Below are 15,012 nucleotides of genomic sequence, written 5' to 3'. Positions count from 1 at the left end.
AAAATATCTAGAAGATTGTTTTACCAAAGGGAAGGCTTGCATTACCAATGTTGACTACCCATTAAGCCATGTCTATAGTCAGTAATTTTGTTTTTAAGAATAGTTTCTAGCATTTTGCCTCGCATATCTGATTCATAGGTCTTATTCTATGAGAACCCATTGTGATCCATCTACTCTTAGGGGTAGATTTTAAAAGAAGCGCGCGAGCACATGTACACCTGATTTTATAACTTGCGCGCGCTAGTTATAAAATTCAGGGTCGGCACACACAACCTTCCCCCGTTCCCTTCCCCCTAACCTGACTTTGCCACCCCTTCTCCTAACCTTTCCCCACCCCAGCCCTACTCTAACCTCCCCCCCCCCCAAAATTTTTGTTCTACCTTTTGCGCCTGCCTCTGGGCAGGCGCAAGTTGCGTGCACTGGCCGATTGCCAGCACACGATCTCTGACACAGCAGCAAATGGCCACTGTGCCAGGAGCCGCTGACTCCGCCCCCGCCCTGCTAGGGACCACCCCCTCCCTGCCCCCTCCCCTTTTTGCACGTCCTGGGGCTTTACGTGCGCTGCCGGGCCTTTTGAAAATAGTCCAAAACACCTTTTGAAAATAGGCCTGGCGCACGCGTAACCTTTTGAAAATCCAGCCCTTATTGTTTTGGAATCTTTTTTTTTTTTTTTATAACTCTTTATTTATAACTTTTTATATGGCACATGACAGGGAAAGAAAAGTATTACATAAGTAACTGCAATACAGCATTACATAGAAGAAAAACTTCTTCACAATATAAAAATCACATTGTAAAGAGATCTACAGAGACCAGATAGCCAAATAGTCCCTGAGTACATTCATAAAGTTCTAATTAACTCTCAAATACTCCTGATATGGGTCCCAAATAGATATGTATTTAGCGTGCTCCTTCTTTAAGTCATAACGTAACTGGTCAATATCAGCAATATTTGACTTTTTTCCAATGAGCATTAGTAGGACAAGTCTTCCAAAAGGTAGCAAAGGCAAATCGCGCTGCAAGAAGTAACTGCCCCACAAGCGCCCTATGCTTAACTGGAACCAAAGACCTGTTCCAACGTCCCAGAAGACCTAACTCTGGAATCACATGTACAGGTATGCCCAAAATATCAGCTATCTCTTGAGTGACTTATGCCCAGAACTTACCAACAATGGGACAAAACCACCACATGTGAAAATAAGATCCCGTTTGGCCACACCCTCGCCCTCATTGCTCTCCGGCCTCCAGGAAACACCAAGAGATTTTTTCTGCAAATTCTTCCATCCAGGCCTGGATTGAAGCAGCCTGGTCATCTGTCTCCCGTGGTATGGTGGCCATTTTTTCGTCAGAAGCAGATTCACTTACTGACAGCGGCCTAACAGCCTTGGGCTTTTTAACTGATTTTTTTTAAGCGTGACCACCCAATCTGTCCATAGTGAAGGTAACGATCGCTTCCCGGTCTCCTTACTCATTGCCATAGCCCGCCAGAATGACTCGCTCTGAAATATAAGTAGCTAAACAGGATAAATGTCGGCGGGAGATTCCGCGGTGCACAGCATCCCTGACTCACAGCATAACCTGAAGTCCTGTCTTTTGGACTTTTTGAGGGAGTGGGAATAGATTGTCTGGATATAGAGGGATGTGCCTTTAATTCTGATCCTTTTCCCGTAATTTGAGTGACCTTCCTCAGTTCAGAGAACCACACACAGAGCAAACCTGATGCCTTCAAAAGGCTTGTCTAAAGACAAAAGTTTAACAGTTATTATGCTGTATAATTTCCATGATATGCACCCTTTTATTACAAAGAGCCAAATATATAAAATATCATTTGAAAATATTAAATGGATTAGGGGATTTGTTTATTTAATTTATCAATTACTGGGCGAAACAGATACATATTCTCTTGATTCCTGCTTAAAGTAGAAAAAGGATCTTAATACTACATTGAATATGGATCAATGATCACAAATATGGAATAAAGTGACAGTCCGCAACCTCTGCCACAATGATAGAAAATGCATATAAAATAATTATGAGGAAGTATCTGATGCCTGTGAATATAGTTAGGTTGAGGCCGAGTGGTATAAGTCTGTAGGAGAAATTACAGACACAAGAGGTGATCCTGTCAAGTGTTGAAAAAATTTTGGAATAAAATTTATTTATTTATCGTGTTTTGTATACCGTCATTCGGTTTCGACATCAGAACGGTTTACAGAATCATGGAACAGGTTGTATAAACATCATCACAGCATCTTTTCATGTAGTGTAAGTTGATTACATATAATAGTTATTAATTGTAAGGATTATTATATACAGTAAAGATCCTACATACAGCAAAGATATTACATATATAATGTTGTTATATATAGTCTTGGGTTATTAAGTGAGGGAGAGGGGAAGGTGTATAAGTTGGGTGAGATATTATACATTTGGAACTGTAACAGCAGTGGGTTTGACAATTCAAAGTGTCTTTCTGATGAAGTAATATATACTATATGGGGCGGATTTTCAGAGCCCTGCTCGCCTAAATCCGGGCGGATTTAGGTGAGCAGGGCCCTGCGCGCCGGTGCGCCTATGTTCAATAGGCCTATCGGCGCGCGCAGACCCCTGGACTCGCGTAAGTCCCGGGGTTTTCCGAGGGGGCGTGTCGGGGGCGGGCCTGAGCCGCGCGGCGTTTAGGGGGCGTGTCGGCAGCGTTTTGGGGGCAGGCCCGGGGGCGTGGTTACGGCCCGGGGCGGTCAGGTGGCGTGGCCGCGCCCTCCGGACCCGCCCCCAGGTTGCGTCCCTGCGCGCTAGCGGCCCGCTGGCGCGCGGGGATTTACGCCTCCCTCCGGGAGGCGTAAATCCCCCGATAAAGGTAAGGAGGGGGCTTAGACAGGGCCGGGCGGGTGGGTTAGGTAGAGGAAGGGAGGGGAAGGTGAGGGGAGGGCGTTAGAGGATTCCCTCCGAGGCCGCTCCGATTTCGGAGCGGCCTCGGAGGGAACGGGGGTAGGCTGCGCGGCTCGGCGCACGCCGGCTATACAGAATCGATAGCCTTGCGCGCGCCGATCCAGGATTTTAGCGGCTACTAAAATCCCGTGTACTTTTGCTTGCGCCTGATGCGCCAGCAAAAGTACGCCTATTCGCGCGGTCTGAAAATCTACCCCTATGAGATTACTTCCAAGAAGCTCCTACGGATTAGAACTTTTACTAGGTCTGGCAGTGAAGAGCGTTTCATTGAAAGATAACAAACATATAAAAACATACCACCTTGGTAAAAAAAATTACAAAAAAAAAGTGAAATTGGGCCTCTATTCTTACAGCTACCTAGGGGTTCCCTCCCTCTCCCAAATCAGCCCAGTGACCTCAGCCAGGAGCCACAAATCGTTGGAAACCAGCTAACATGGATACTGTGGCATCTCTGCTGAGTGAGGGTTCAGACTCTCCAGGGGTTGAAAACATTGCCTCTGCAGTATCCCCATCCCCGGAGCAAGTATGTAGCAGCAATCAGAAATTGTGTAGAGGACAGATGAGATCAATTCAACTTATAAGTTTCAGATTGGAGAAATATAGAGATAAAATGGGTAAACCAGGTGCTTGCTTGAAGAACAAGATATTCAGATATGAGTATTGGACTTTTGCCATATGTACTTCCTTATGTACTCCTTCTAACAAAGTATCATAGAACATTGAATACATAAATTAATGTGATATACAGTAGTGCTATACCGTCTAATTCTGTTATATTTTAGAAAACAATTCAATAAAAAATTCACTTTTCAGTCATTTTGAAATTTCAGTCTGTTTCCCTCAGGATAGCTGTGTTTGTGATGAAATGACACAAACTGGGCACCACTGTGTGTAATGAGAGACAGTTTGGCCCCATCAGGTCCAATGTATGGTGTTATCTGTGATTCTTCTCTTAATACAACTAATTCCATCGGTGCACAGGAACACTACAGGAGGCATCACACAAATGTAAAAATATCGTAATTGATTTCAAGTACTATTTTTAACAAGTGAATATGCACTGCTTGCCATGTGTACGTCTGGGATACGGAGCAGTACACAGATGATACAGTTTTCCTTTTGTATTATTTTTAACAAGAAATAACATCACATGCCATATACACTCACTCACCCTGAAGGTAACTGCAGCTTGCTTCAGTAAGGTCACATATCTCTAAAAAGCAGCCACTACTTACCTTTGAAAAACCATTACAAATAGACATTAGAAATTAATTATTAAAACACAGTTGCTCTCTCTCAAAACTGTCTTCCATTAAAACTTAAGAGAAAGTAACCCAGAAAGCTCTTAAAAGCAAGTTTTGGGGTTTTTTTTTGGAGGGGATGGGGGTTATAGAGGAGCCATCAACTTCCTCCTGTTCTTTTGGGCTACCAGCTTAATTAGAATTGGCCTCTATTGGACTGAGGTGACATAAAGCCTCTAATTCACAGCTACCTAGGGAATTTTTCCTTTTTCTCCCGACTCAGCCCAGTGAGCACAGTGTCCTCAGTCAGCAGCCACAAACCAGCTATAACATGGATACTGGCGCCTCTCACTGAGTGAAGGTTCAGATTATCTCCAGCCTTTGCAGCATCCCCAGCCTTGGGAGCAAGAGTTCAGGCCTGGGAGAGGAACCTAGGTCCTCCACCACAGCACAGCCACCAGGTCAGCCATGCACGTTCTAATTTTTAAGACTTCTGCAGTCTACGTCCAGTGATCCCACTGCTGGGCTTTATTTATCTCGCAACAGCAGCAGCAGTCCCTGGGCTGAGTATTATGGGATCATATTCTGCTAATGCTTCCAAGCCCTCTGCTCTCTGAGTTTTAACAGAAAAGGGGGGGGGGGGGGAGAGGATCAAGTTTGGGGACATAGAGCTCTCTTAGGTGCTCAATGCATGGATTGCAGAAAAGTGCAGATTAGATGAATAAGGAACATCTTGGATGCGTAAGGGTGAGCAGTCCAGAGGCTCAGGGAAAGAGGAAAATTTCGACCCATTGCACTCTCACTACTTTTCTTCCTTCCCACTACTCAAGCCATTTTTATGGATGACAGAGCTTCTTAATGCCACTCACATTTCAGCCTCGACAGCAGTATCTGCTGAAGGTCAAAACTAAGACTTCTCTTTGACATTCATATCATTATGAAGACAACAGAAATTCGTGTACCTAAGTATTTATTTATTGGCAAGAACTGTCAGTTTTTAAACATATTTACTTCAAACAGTGGATAGGGCAAAAGATGAGGGGAAATGAATTCTTGCATGTCGGTAAATGTTGAGGGCACCAGTACTATTATATTTTGCCATTCATGATTTACTCATATGTTTGTCGCTGTGTATACGGCCTATAATGTAACATTAGTATATACAAGTAAAGAATTTCAAAGCATGCATCAGCTCCATCCAAAGACTGTGAAATTTTCTCACCTCGTTTAAGTACATTATGGGAAAGACCAGCGTTCTGATATTTTCAGGAATGCTGAGGGAAAAAAAAATGTAAAATTGATAATTTGCAACATTTCAAATGTTCTTACCAAATATCTCACTGCTTATTCACTTCTTTTAGCCTAGCTACAACAAAACAACTACTGGCAAGCACTGTTAGTGAAAAATGTAGCCTTTAACCTCATTATCTTTTATCAGGCTTACTTCTCTTTTACATCCCTACTATTCCGGGACTGTAACCAAAAAACTAGAATATGGAATATTATTATTGTTTTCACAGCAATAAAATAAAAAATGCTGTGCCTATGCTGTAGGTTTAAGAATGCATGCCCAGTTTATGGGGGGAGGTTACTCTGATCAGCTGAGCTGAATGTCTATAAGCAGAATCTAACCAAGACTGCAGCAACCAATCTGGATTTGAATCCATGGATATGATGGTGCATTTGTTGAACAGGAAAGTTTCGGCAGGCTACAAATGAATAAGCTGTATGATTATCGGTTAACAAAACAACATGGAAAAGAAAGAATCTCTTTACTTAAAAAAAGTATACATAAAACAATAACACTTTTCCCCACATACATGCACATAACTCCATGTCCCATACAGTCGGGAGTATTTCAACCTTCCTGACTTTTTGAGCAGCATCCCTGCTAGGATCCTACAAGGTTTGTCTGGGAGATAAAACAATTTTTCAAAACTCCAGTCTTTTCAATTGCCCTAGCCTGATCTTTTCTGTGCCATCAGACTAAATAATTACCCATGTTCTCTTTCACCCTACATTTCAAGCAAAGGGATGCTAATTTTCTCTTTTTGAAACCATGGATGAAGCATAAAGGTTTTAGAGCTTCCTGCTACAAGTCTGCAGTTATTTTCCCTTTGAATAAAAAGCAATGCAATAATACATAAAACTATTGCATGTAGGATTTCTATGTTACATTAAATCTACAGTATACCATCAGCATGGAACATATAAGGTTGATTTTAAAAGCATTGCTCGTGCAAAAATGCCCACATACTGTATGTGCGTATGCGGGCCGTGTGCGAGCAACGCGGATTTTAAAAACCCGCAAAATATGTGCATTTGAACCTGTGCGCGCGTAAGGAATAAGGGAGCAGGAAAGGGACGGGGAATGGGCAATTCCGAGGCGGGGCCAGGGCTTACACATGCAAATCCAAATTTTAAAACCAAAAGCTGCAATGCATGTACGCTGGATGTCCGCGTAACTTTACTGCTGCTCCTGATGAGTAGCAAGTCTGTAGATCTCGTGTTTTAGGGCTTAAAGGACAGGATGAGGGGTCCGCGTCAACTGGGAAGCATGTAGGATGAAGAACCATAGGGGTCTGAAAGACCTCGCTATTAACTGGACAAGCTGGTGGACCAATGGGAAAACTGGGAATGTGCTTCATGCGAACATGTTTTAAAATTCACTTAAATATGCATGTAAAAACCGACAAGGTCCTATGGAAGATACATGCACACTAGCTGTGCTTGAGTAACTCTTAAAATTAGGAGCATACTTACGTACTGTTAGTGTATTTTAAAATACATGCGCACACGATTAAAAATTCCAGCAAATCCCCAGTTGTGCCGATACATGCATGTATGGACACATGCACGCTCATTTTAAAATAGACCTCCTTGTAAGCAAGAACACTCTTTGGGGTGTACTCATAATGTATTAAGAGATGTTTTGGAGAACTATGAGTCACAAGGCTGAGTAGTGACTAACTGGTAAGCTGAGAAAGTGTTATAGACCAGCTGCTATTAGTCCTTTCCCCCACTCCCCCGTTCACCAAAAAAGACAAAACGCTTATTTAAGCTGTAAAATAAAGGTCTTTAAGATCGTGAGAGGTCTTGAATGAGTAGATGTGACTCGGTTATTTACACTTTCGAATAATGGAAGGACTGGGGGGCATTCCATGAAGTTAGCAAGTAGCACATTTAAGACTAATCGGAGAAAATTCTTTTTCACTCAACGCACAATTAAGCTCTGGAATTTGTTGCCAGAGGAGGTGGTTAGTGCAGTTAGTGTAGCTGGGTTCAAAAAAGGTTTGGATAAGTTCTTGGAGGAGAAGCCCATTAATGGCTATTAATCAATTATACTTAGGGAATAGCCACTGCTATTAATTGCATCAGTAGCATGGAATCTATTTAATGTTTGGGCACTTGCCAGGTTCTTGTGGCCTGGTTTTTGGCCTCTGTTGGAAACAGGATGCTGGGCTTGATGGACCCTTGGTCTGTCCCAGCATGGCAATTTCTTATGTTCTTTCCATGGAAGCTCAGTTGCTCACTGAGATGGAAATTTTAAAATAAGCAACAATGCGCCCATACACACGTGTACTAGCACGTGAGCAAAAATATGTGGCGGCGTCTGCTCACGGATGGGAGGCGGCAAGAGTCGGCGGAGGACTGTCCCTGGTCGAGCTGGAAAGCCCAGGAACGGCAGGACTGCGATGGCAGCTGCCCGCCGCAGCCGAGGCGAGAGGGGCTGAGGTTGAGGCCTGGCATCGGGAGGTAGGGACTGCTAGCCTGCGGCCGGAGATTATAACACTTGGAAGACTTGCGGGCCTCGTGCAGTTCAGACTGCAGACAGACGCTGGCAAAGGAGGAAGAAGCAGCACTGGGTAAGTCTGTTCCCAGACTTTTGCTGTTCAAAGATTGGGGTAGATTATGGAAAAGGACAGATTAATGTGCTACAGGATGTGTGTGTGTGTAGGGGGGGGGGGTGAAGAAGAGAAGTTGATGATGCCAGGGGTTTGGGGGGAGAAGGGTGGAAGGAGAATGACGATGATGATGCTTCAAAGAGGTGGGGAGGAAAGGTGGAAGGAGAGGGAAGGTGATAATGATGCCAGGGAGTGGGGGAGATGGAAGATTGATGGTGTCAGTGGGGTGGAAGAGTGGAGGAGTGGAGAGGGAAGGAAGGTGATGATGCCAGGGGGCAAGGGAGAGGGAAGATCATGATACTAGGAAGTGCTGGAGAGGGCAAATCATGCCAGTGGGTGAAGAGAAAAGGAAGAGAAGGTGATTGGCCTGGGCAGTGGAGGGAGAGGAAAGAGAAAGCAATGATGTCAGGGGATGGAAAGAAAGGGAAATTGATGATGCCTGGGGGTGAGGGAGAGGGGTGGAGGCACAGGGAAGATGATGATGATGCCAAGGAGTGAAGGAGAGGGGTAGAGGCAGAGGAAGGGTGATGATGATGCCAAGGAGAGAGGTAGAGTCAGAGGGAAGGAGATTATATCAGGGGGAGAGGGAAGGTGATGATGCCTGGGGATGGGGGAGAAGGAAGGTGATGATGAGGAAGGGTGAAGGGTGAAGAGAAAAGGTGGTGGGAGAGGGAGGATGATGATGCCAGGGGGAGGGGATATAGATAGAAGGGAAGGTAGTGATGATGATTCCAGGGGTGAGGAGGTGGAGGGAGAAGGTGATGATACCAGGGAGTGAAGGAGAGGGAAGGAGATCATACGAGGGAGGGGAAAGAGATGGTGGGAGAGGGAAGATGATGGTGCCAGAGGAGAGGTATGATTATGATGCTGGGGGAAGAGGGAAGATGATGATGCCAAGGGGTGGGGGGAGAGGGAAGAGAAGAGAAGAGAAAGTGATGATGGGAAAGCGGATGGTGTGCCACATTGAAGTGACCCCTGTGCCAGGTGTGCTCCGAAACAAACCCATCAGCCAGCCTTTGGTATGCCAAAACTCTGAAGCATAGAAAGAGTACAAATAAACACTTTAACAAAGAGCTGATCTTTCAAAAGCAATACACACAAATGATTTATATTTCTTGGCTTCTCATGTAACTGCTGGTAAACTTCATATATATCTAATAGCTAACTCATCAGAGTGAGTTTTGGGGGGAGCGGGGATTAACTGGTCAGCCTAGGACGCTACAGACCCTTCACCAGCCCTACACAGAGCTGATATTTCATAAGGCAGAAAGTGTCAGAGTCCGCAAGCAAAGTTAAACTTCCAATCATACACTGAGGGAAGTGAAACACAAAACTGAAAATCCTTTCCCCAGTCCAATGAATCTTGACACAGACAACGATTCAGCACCCACAGTGCCTGCCACAAGGCGGAGGGTGGGGATGCCTTCACAGAAATAAGCGAGCAAGTGATGGATGTTCTAGTTTTCAACCACAACTGAGGAGGGCTCACGACCTGCAGAGTACACTGCAGGACATTTAAACTTCCAGAGTCAGGTAATGATAAAACAAGAACCAATGAACAGCCAGTCACTCACACACACCAAAAAGAAAAGCAAAGTTAATGAAGTGGAGAGCAGGAAGGATTTATTTATTTATTTATTTATTTATTTACTTACGTACTTACAATCTTTTCTATACCGTCATTTAGTTAAGTACCACCACAATGGTTTACAGGGAGGCACAAATATTTAAGTTTGTATATACTATTCTAACAAGAGTGCCCATAATGTTTCAGTTACAAGTTTTCATAAAATAAGGTTTCAATTCACGAGGACAATGTTTGGCATTTCTTTGCCCTATAAATCCCTTTTAAAAATATTTTCAAAGCATCAGGTGTATGATTATATTGTGCTGCCTTATAAATCATTTTATTATGCTTTGCTTTTGGAAAGATCAGCTGTTTGTTGAAGTGCTTGTTTTCTCTATTCTAGAGTTTTGGCATCCCACATGTTCTGGTTACTTATTACCATACATGCCATAAACCACAGCATGTGATATTTGCACTGCCCCAAACAGGACTAGGAGGCAGCATGCAAACTACTTGGAGGGATGGCTTGTGCTACCTCTAAAATGCAGAAGTAAACCCGCTGTCTGTGCAGTACTGAAACATTCAACACAGCTAACTACTGAGTTAGCACTGCTGAAGTATTGCTTTCACTCAATTCCCTACTGTATTTAAGGGCTCATTTTATTCTCAAGTACATATGGCAGCGGTGGCCAACCTATAGCTCCAATGTGCAAAATGTGGCTGTGGCCCTCTGCTTCCCATGGAAACTGAGTACCACTGCAAAGGAGGGGAGAGGCTGGAGAAGGGAGCACTCACACCAGTGCTGCTGGTTGCATTCAGGCGGGGAGGGACAGTATCCGCTGAAGGTCAAAATCTGCTCCCTGGCTTCAGCCCCTCCCTTCTATTTACACTGCAATCAGTAGCACTGCAAGGACGGGAAGGGAGGGGCTGGGGCAGGGAGCAATTCCCAAGAGTCCTTTACTCCTCTATCTATTCTGCTCGCTCTCTGTTCCAGCGCCTCCCTTCCCGTCCTTGCAGTGCTACTGATTGCAGTGTGTAAATAGGAGAGAAGGGATGAAGCAGAGGCTTTTCTCTGCTTCTCCCTGCTGTCTCCTCCCCACCTGTTTTTGCAACCAGTTGCATTGGAGCCACAAGAGAGAAGTGGACAAGGCTGGAGATGACAGTTACAGTAAAGAAGAACCAAATTAGCTCCCTGCAAGAGGGGCTGAATGCTTCTGGGAGGAGAGGCATAAAAAGTACATTTTGGGGAAAGTCGGGGAAAAGGATCAATGCTGGGAGAGTGCTGGGGGACAGCACAAGGAGGAGCTGAATGCTGTGAGGGAATCAATGTCAGCTCGCTCCTCATTTCCCTCAAGTCAGATATGCAAACTGGAGTGTCTGGCACCTTATTCTTCACCAAGGTTCATGCTACCACGTTCTGCAGAACAGACAGACATGGGCAGAGCGTGGAGGGAGAGAGAGAGGGAAATGCTGACCAGAGATTGGTGGGGACAAGGTGGAAGAACCTCAAGACCTGTGAAGACAAGGTGGCTTGAGAGAGACTGGTAGTGATAGGGTAGGGGAGACTGAAAAAGTGAGAGAGACTGGTGGAGGCACTGAGTGAGAGGTGGAGAGAAAGAGAAAGATAGTGGTGGGGAAGGAGATATCCTCATTTGGGGACCTTCTTCCGCTTCTCAAAGGGACCTCCCCTCCCCATCTCTTGAAAACATGAGGTGCTGTGCAATCCGATTCCCCAGCTCTTGGTGTGTGAACATTTGGCCATCCCTGGCACAGGAGACAAACTAAAAGGCACCAGCAGAAGAACCTATTAATTTACAGAAGATCTATTCAAAATACAGTGCCACCGATTCTTACCATACACTAACTGGGTGCTAAAGTCTTCCTTACACGTCTTAAGCTCTTATCTGGGTCCAATAGCACAACTGAAACTCATTTCTCCTTAATACCTCAACTTCTGATGCTGCTGATATGATATAGTAAAACATCAACATAGTAAATGACAACAGGAAAGACCAAAATAGCCCATCTAGGTTGCTCAGCAGAGATTCTTCTATTTTGGATAGATAATCATACAAATACCCATACACAGCCCATCACCAGTTCTTTCCCCTTCCCTTCCCTTTTACCTGATACTTCAATCCTTTTCCTACCACTGCTCTCCATACCAGTCTCAAGCATAATCTACTCTTTAAATGTGCTCTTTCTGCTTTGTATTGTTTGCTTTCTTTACAGTGAAACTGTAGGAATGACTTCTGCACCTGGCAATGTCTGTCTGTGTTCTTTTTCATCTGTGCATGCACTTTTTGTGACCTGGAAAGTAATGCACATGAAGTGCACCTAAAATGCATTACTTTCCTGGCTACAACAAGTGGTCAGAGGAGGGGTACTGGAAAAGATCCCCAGGCCTTGCCAGCTGAAAAGGAGGAGGAGCCATAAGAATGTGCAGCCATTGGGGGGGGGGGGAGGGGGAGAGGACTACACCAGGGAGAATAGATGGAGAGTGGAGAAGACACTGCACTGGGATGAGTGGCTGGAAAGGGAGAAGACTGAACCAGGACTGGAATGAGGAGTGGAGGAAGAGAAAGACAGGGCATCAGGATAAGGGAAGAGGCATGGAGTATACAATCACCAGGGAGGAAATGCAGACTATCTAATGCTACCCATATCCCTCAAAAATGTAATTATTGGGGGAGAGGAGTGAAAGTAGGAGTACAAGGTAAGTGCATTTGGTCTCTGATGAATAAATGCTGGAGATAAGAACATAAGAATTTGCCATACTGGGTCAGACCAAGGGTCCATCAAGCCCAGCATCCTGTTTCCAACAGTAGCCAATTCAGGATACAAGTACCTGGCAAACACCCAAACAGTAAATAAATCCCATGCTACTAATGCTAGTAATAAGCAGTGGCTATTTCCCAAGTCAATTTGATTAATAGCAGTTTATGGACTTCTCCAGGAACTTGTCCAAACCTTTTTTAAACCCAGCTATGCTAACTGCATTAACCACATCCTCTGGCAATGAATTCTAGAACTTATGTGTTGAGTGAAAAATAATTTTCTCAGATTTGTTTTAAATGTACTACTTGCTAACTTCATGGAGTGCCCTCTAGTCCTTGAATTATCTAAAAGAGCAAATAACTGATTCACATTTATTCATTCTAGCCCTCACATGATTTTATAGATCTCTTAACATATCTCCGCTCAGCCATCTTTTTTCCAAGTTGAACAGCCCTAACCTCTTTAGCCTTTCCTCAGAGGGGAGCCATTCCATCCCTTTTATCAATTTGGTTGCCCTTCTTTTAACTTTTTCCAGTATATCTAAATCCTTTTTGAGATGCGGCGACCAGAACTGCACACAGTACTCAAGATGCGGTCTTCACCATGGAGCAATACAGAGGCATTATGAAATTTTCCATTTTATTCACCATTCTTTTCCTAATAATTCCTAACATTCTGTTTGCTTATTTGACCCCCGCTGCTACACACTGACCAATAATTTCAATGTATTATCCACTATGATGCCCAGATCTTTTTCCTGGGTGGTAATTCTTAATATGGAACCTAACATTATGTAACTACAACGTGGGTTATTTTTCCTCATATGCATCACTTTGTACTTGTCCTCATTAAATTTCATCGGCCATTTCATTGGGCACTCCATGAGTATATCTTTCCAATTTTGTTAATACACGGATTCCCTGTTAGTGCAGAAATTAGCTTTCATCTCCCTACTGCAGTGCACATTGCCGTATGGCTCAAGTATTCAAACATGTATCCCTTCACAAGTCTCAACTTAGATGAAGAGAGAAAGGGCTAAAAGCAGTAGTATTTGTAATTTTTTAAAATTATTCAGTTGTCAGTGAAGACAACAAAAAATGAATATCATTCCCCAATTTCAATTAAGCCTTGGAAAAAGAGATGAATTACTGGAGATTTTGCCATAAATTTTGTACTTGTGAAAAAAGTTGTGTAATGTATTTTTATTAAAATGTACTGATCACTTGACCATAGTTCCATAGGTAAAATTAATTTTGTACTTTTTAAAACTGGTTTTCAATATGAAGGCACTTCAGAATCAAGTCTGGGTCACACCCTGATTCTAACCCATTAATACTGATGATAGTGAATGTGCTTAACAAGCAGAAATACTTCTACCCCATGGAACAATGAAAAAGGCACAATTTTAAAGAAAAGAGGAAATTACTTTTGAGCGATTTTCTTTAAAAAAAAGAATTATGTTTTTCTACTACTGCTGATAAAAATGACATATATTCCAAATTTATATCTACACTGGCTTCAGAAAAGGCCATCTCTCAGAAGAACCCATAAAGAAAAATAAGAAAATAACAATATAAGAACTTGCCATACTGGGTCAGAGCAAAGGTCCATCAAGCCCCATATCCTGTTCCCAACAGTGGCCAATCCAGGTCACAACTACCTGGCTGGATCCCAAAAGATTGATAGAATCCATGCTGCTTATCCCAGGGATAAGCTGTAGATTTCCCGAAGTCCACCTTAGTAACTGTTTATCGATTTTTCTTCGAGGAAATTGTCCAAACATTTTTAAACCCAACTACACTAATAGCTTGCATCCACATCCACGAGAATTTAATTATGCACTGAGTAAAAAAAGTATTTTTTCCTGCCAATAAGCAAGCTGAATTAGCCATGCTGTCTGGGATGTCCTCCAGGTGGCCCTGGGCAGAGCTTCTCAAAGATCACAAAGCTTTGGCTCTGTGCGACTGTACATCCTTTCCTGCGCGATGCCATCTTCCTTCAGTCTGTTTTTTTTTCCGTGCTGCCAGTTGCACAAGGAGCTACTCTATTTTCATCTTCCTTCGACTTTCAACTAATCTCTTCTTCGATTTTTTTGGAACCAACAACACTTTTTAGTGCTAGCAAGGCCCCGAAGCCGCTGGGCTTCAAGTACTGCCAGTGCGGAAAGATTATGTCCATCATTGATGGATATAATTATTGTTGCCTTTACCTGGGCCCGGACCACGAGGAGTCCTCTTGCAGGGACTGCAGTCTGATATCACCCCAGGCCCAGTGCCAGCGGACCCAGAAGATTGCCCATTTTAGGGAGGAAGGCACCGGGTCCTATGTGCTGGCGTCAGAGTGCCACTCGGCCCACTCATCCCCAGGGCCCAACACGGATCAACAGGAAAAAACTCGGAGGGCCTCGTCCCTCGGCCACTTAGTGCCAAGAAGAGCAAGAGCCAGGTGGGTCTCCCTGCCAAACAGACTCCCGTGCCCCCACGAATCACGGGCATCGGGAGATGTGCAGATGGCACCTTCGCACAAAGCTACTTCAACCACCAGCATCATGGAAGCCCACACACCGACACAA

The 15,012-nt window shown here is 44.0% G+C and overlaps 1 protein-coding gene across 1 annotated transcript in view; it reads right to left on the bottom strand.

Moving 5' to 3' along the window:
- The window catches only part of SCARB2 (scavenger receptor class B member 2), a 180,997-nt gene that overhangs the window by 17,392 nt on the left and 148,593 nt on the right, over positions 1–15,012 (bottom strand). The window contains exon 10 of the mRNA XM_029599909.1: positions 5,413–5,464. Within this exon, the coding sequence (XP_029455769.1) occupies positions 5,413–5,464 (52 nt within the window). The remainder of the gene's footprint in view (positions 1–5,412; positions 5,465–15,012) is intronic.

Source organism: Rhinatrema bivittatum, chromosome 1 (genome assembly GCF_901001135.1).
Source record: "Rhinatrema bivittatum chromosome 1, aRhiBiv1.1, whole genome shotgun sequence".
NCBI lineage: Eukaryota > Metazoa > Chordata > Amphibia > Gymnophiona > Rhinatrematidae > Rhinatrema > Rhinatrema bivittatum.
The sequence above is the reverse complement of the archived record's forward strand: the minus strand, read 5'-3'. Positions and strand labels throughout refer to the sequence as shown.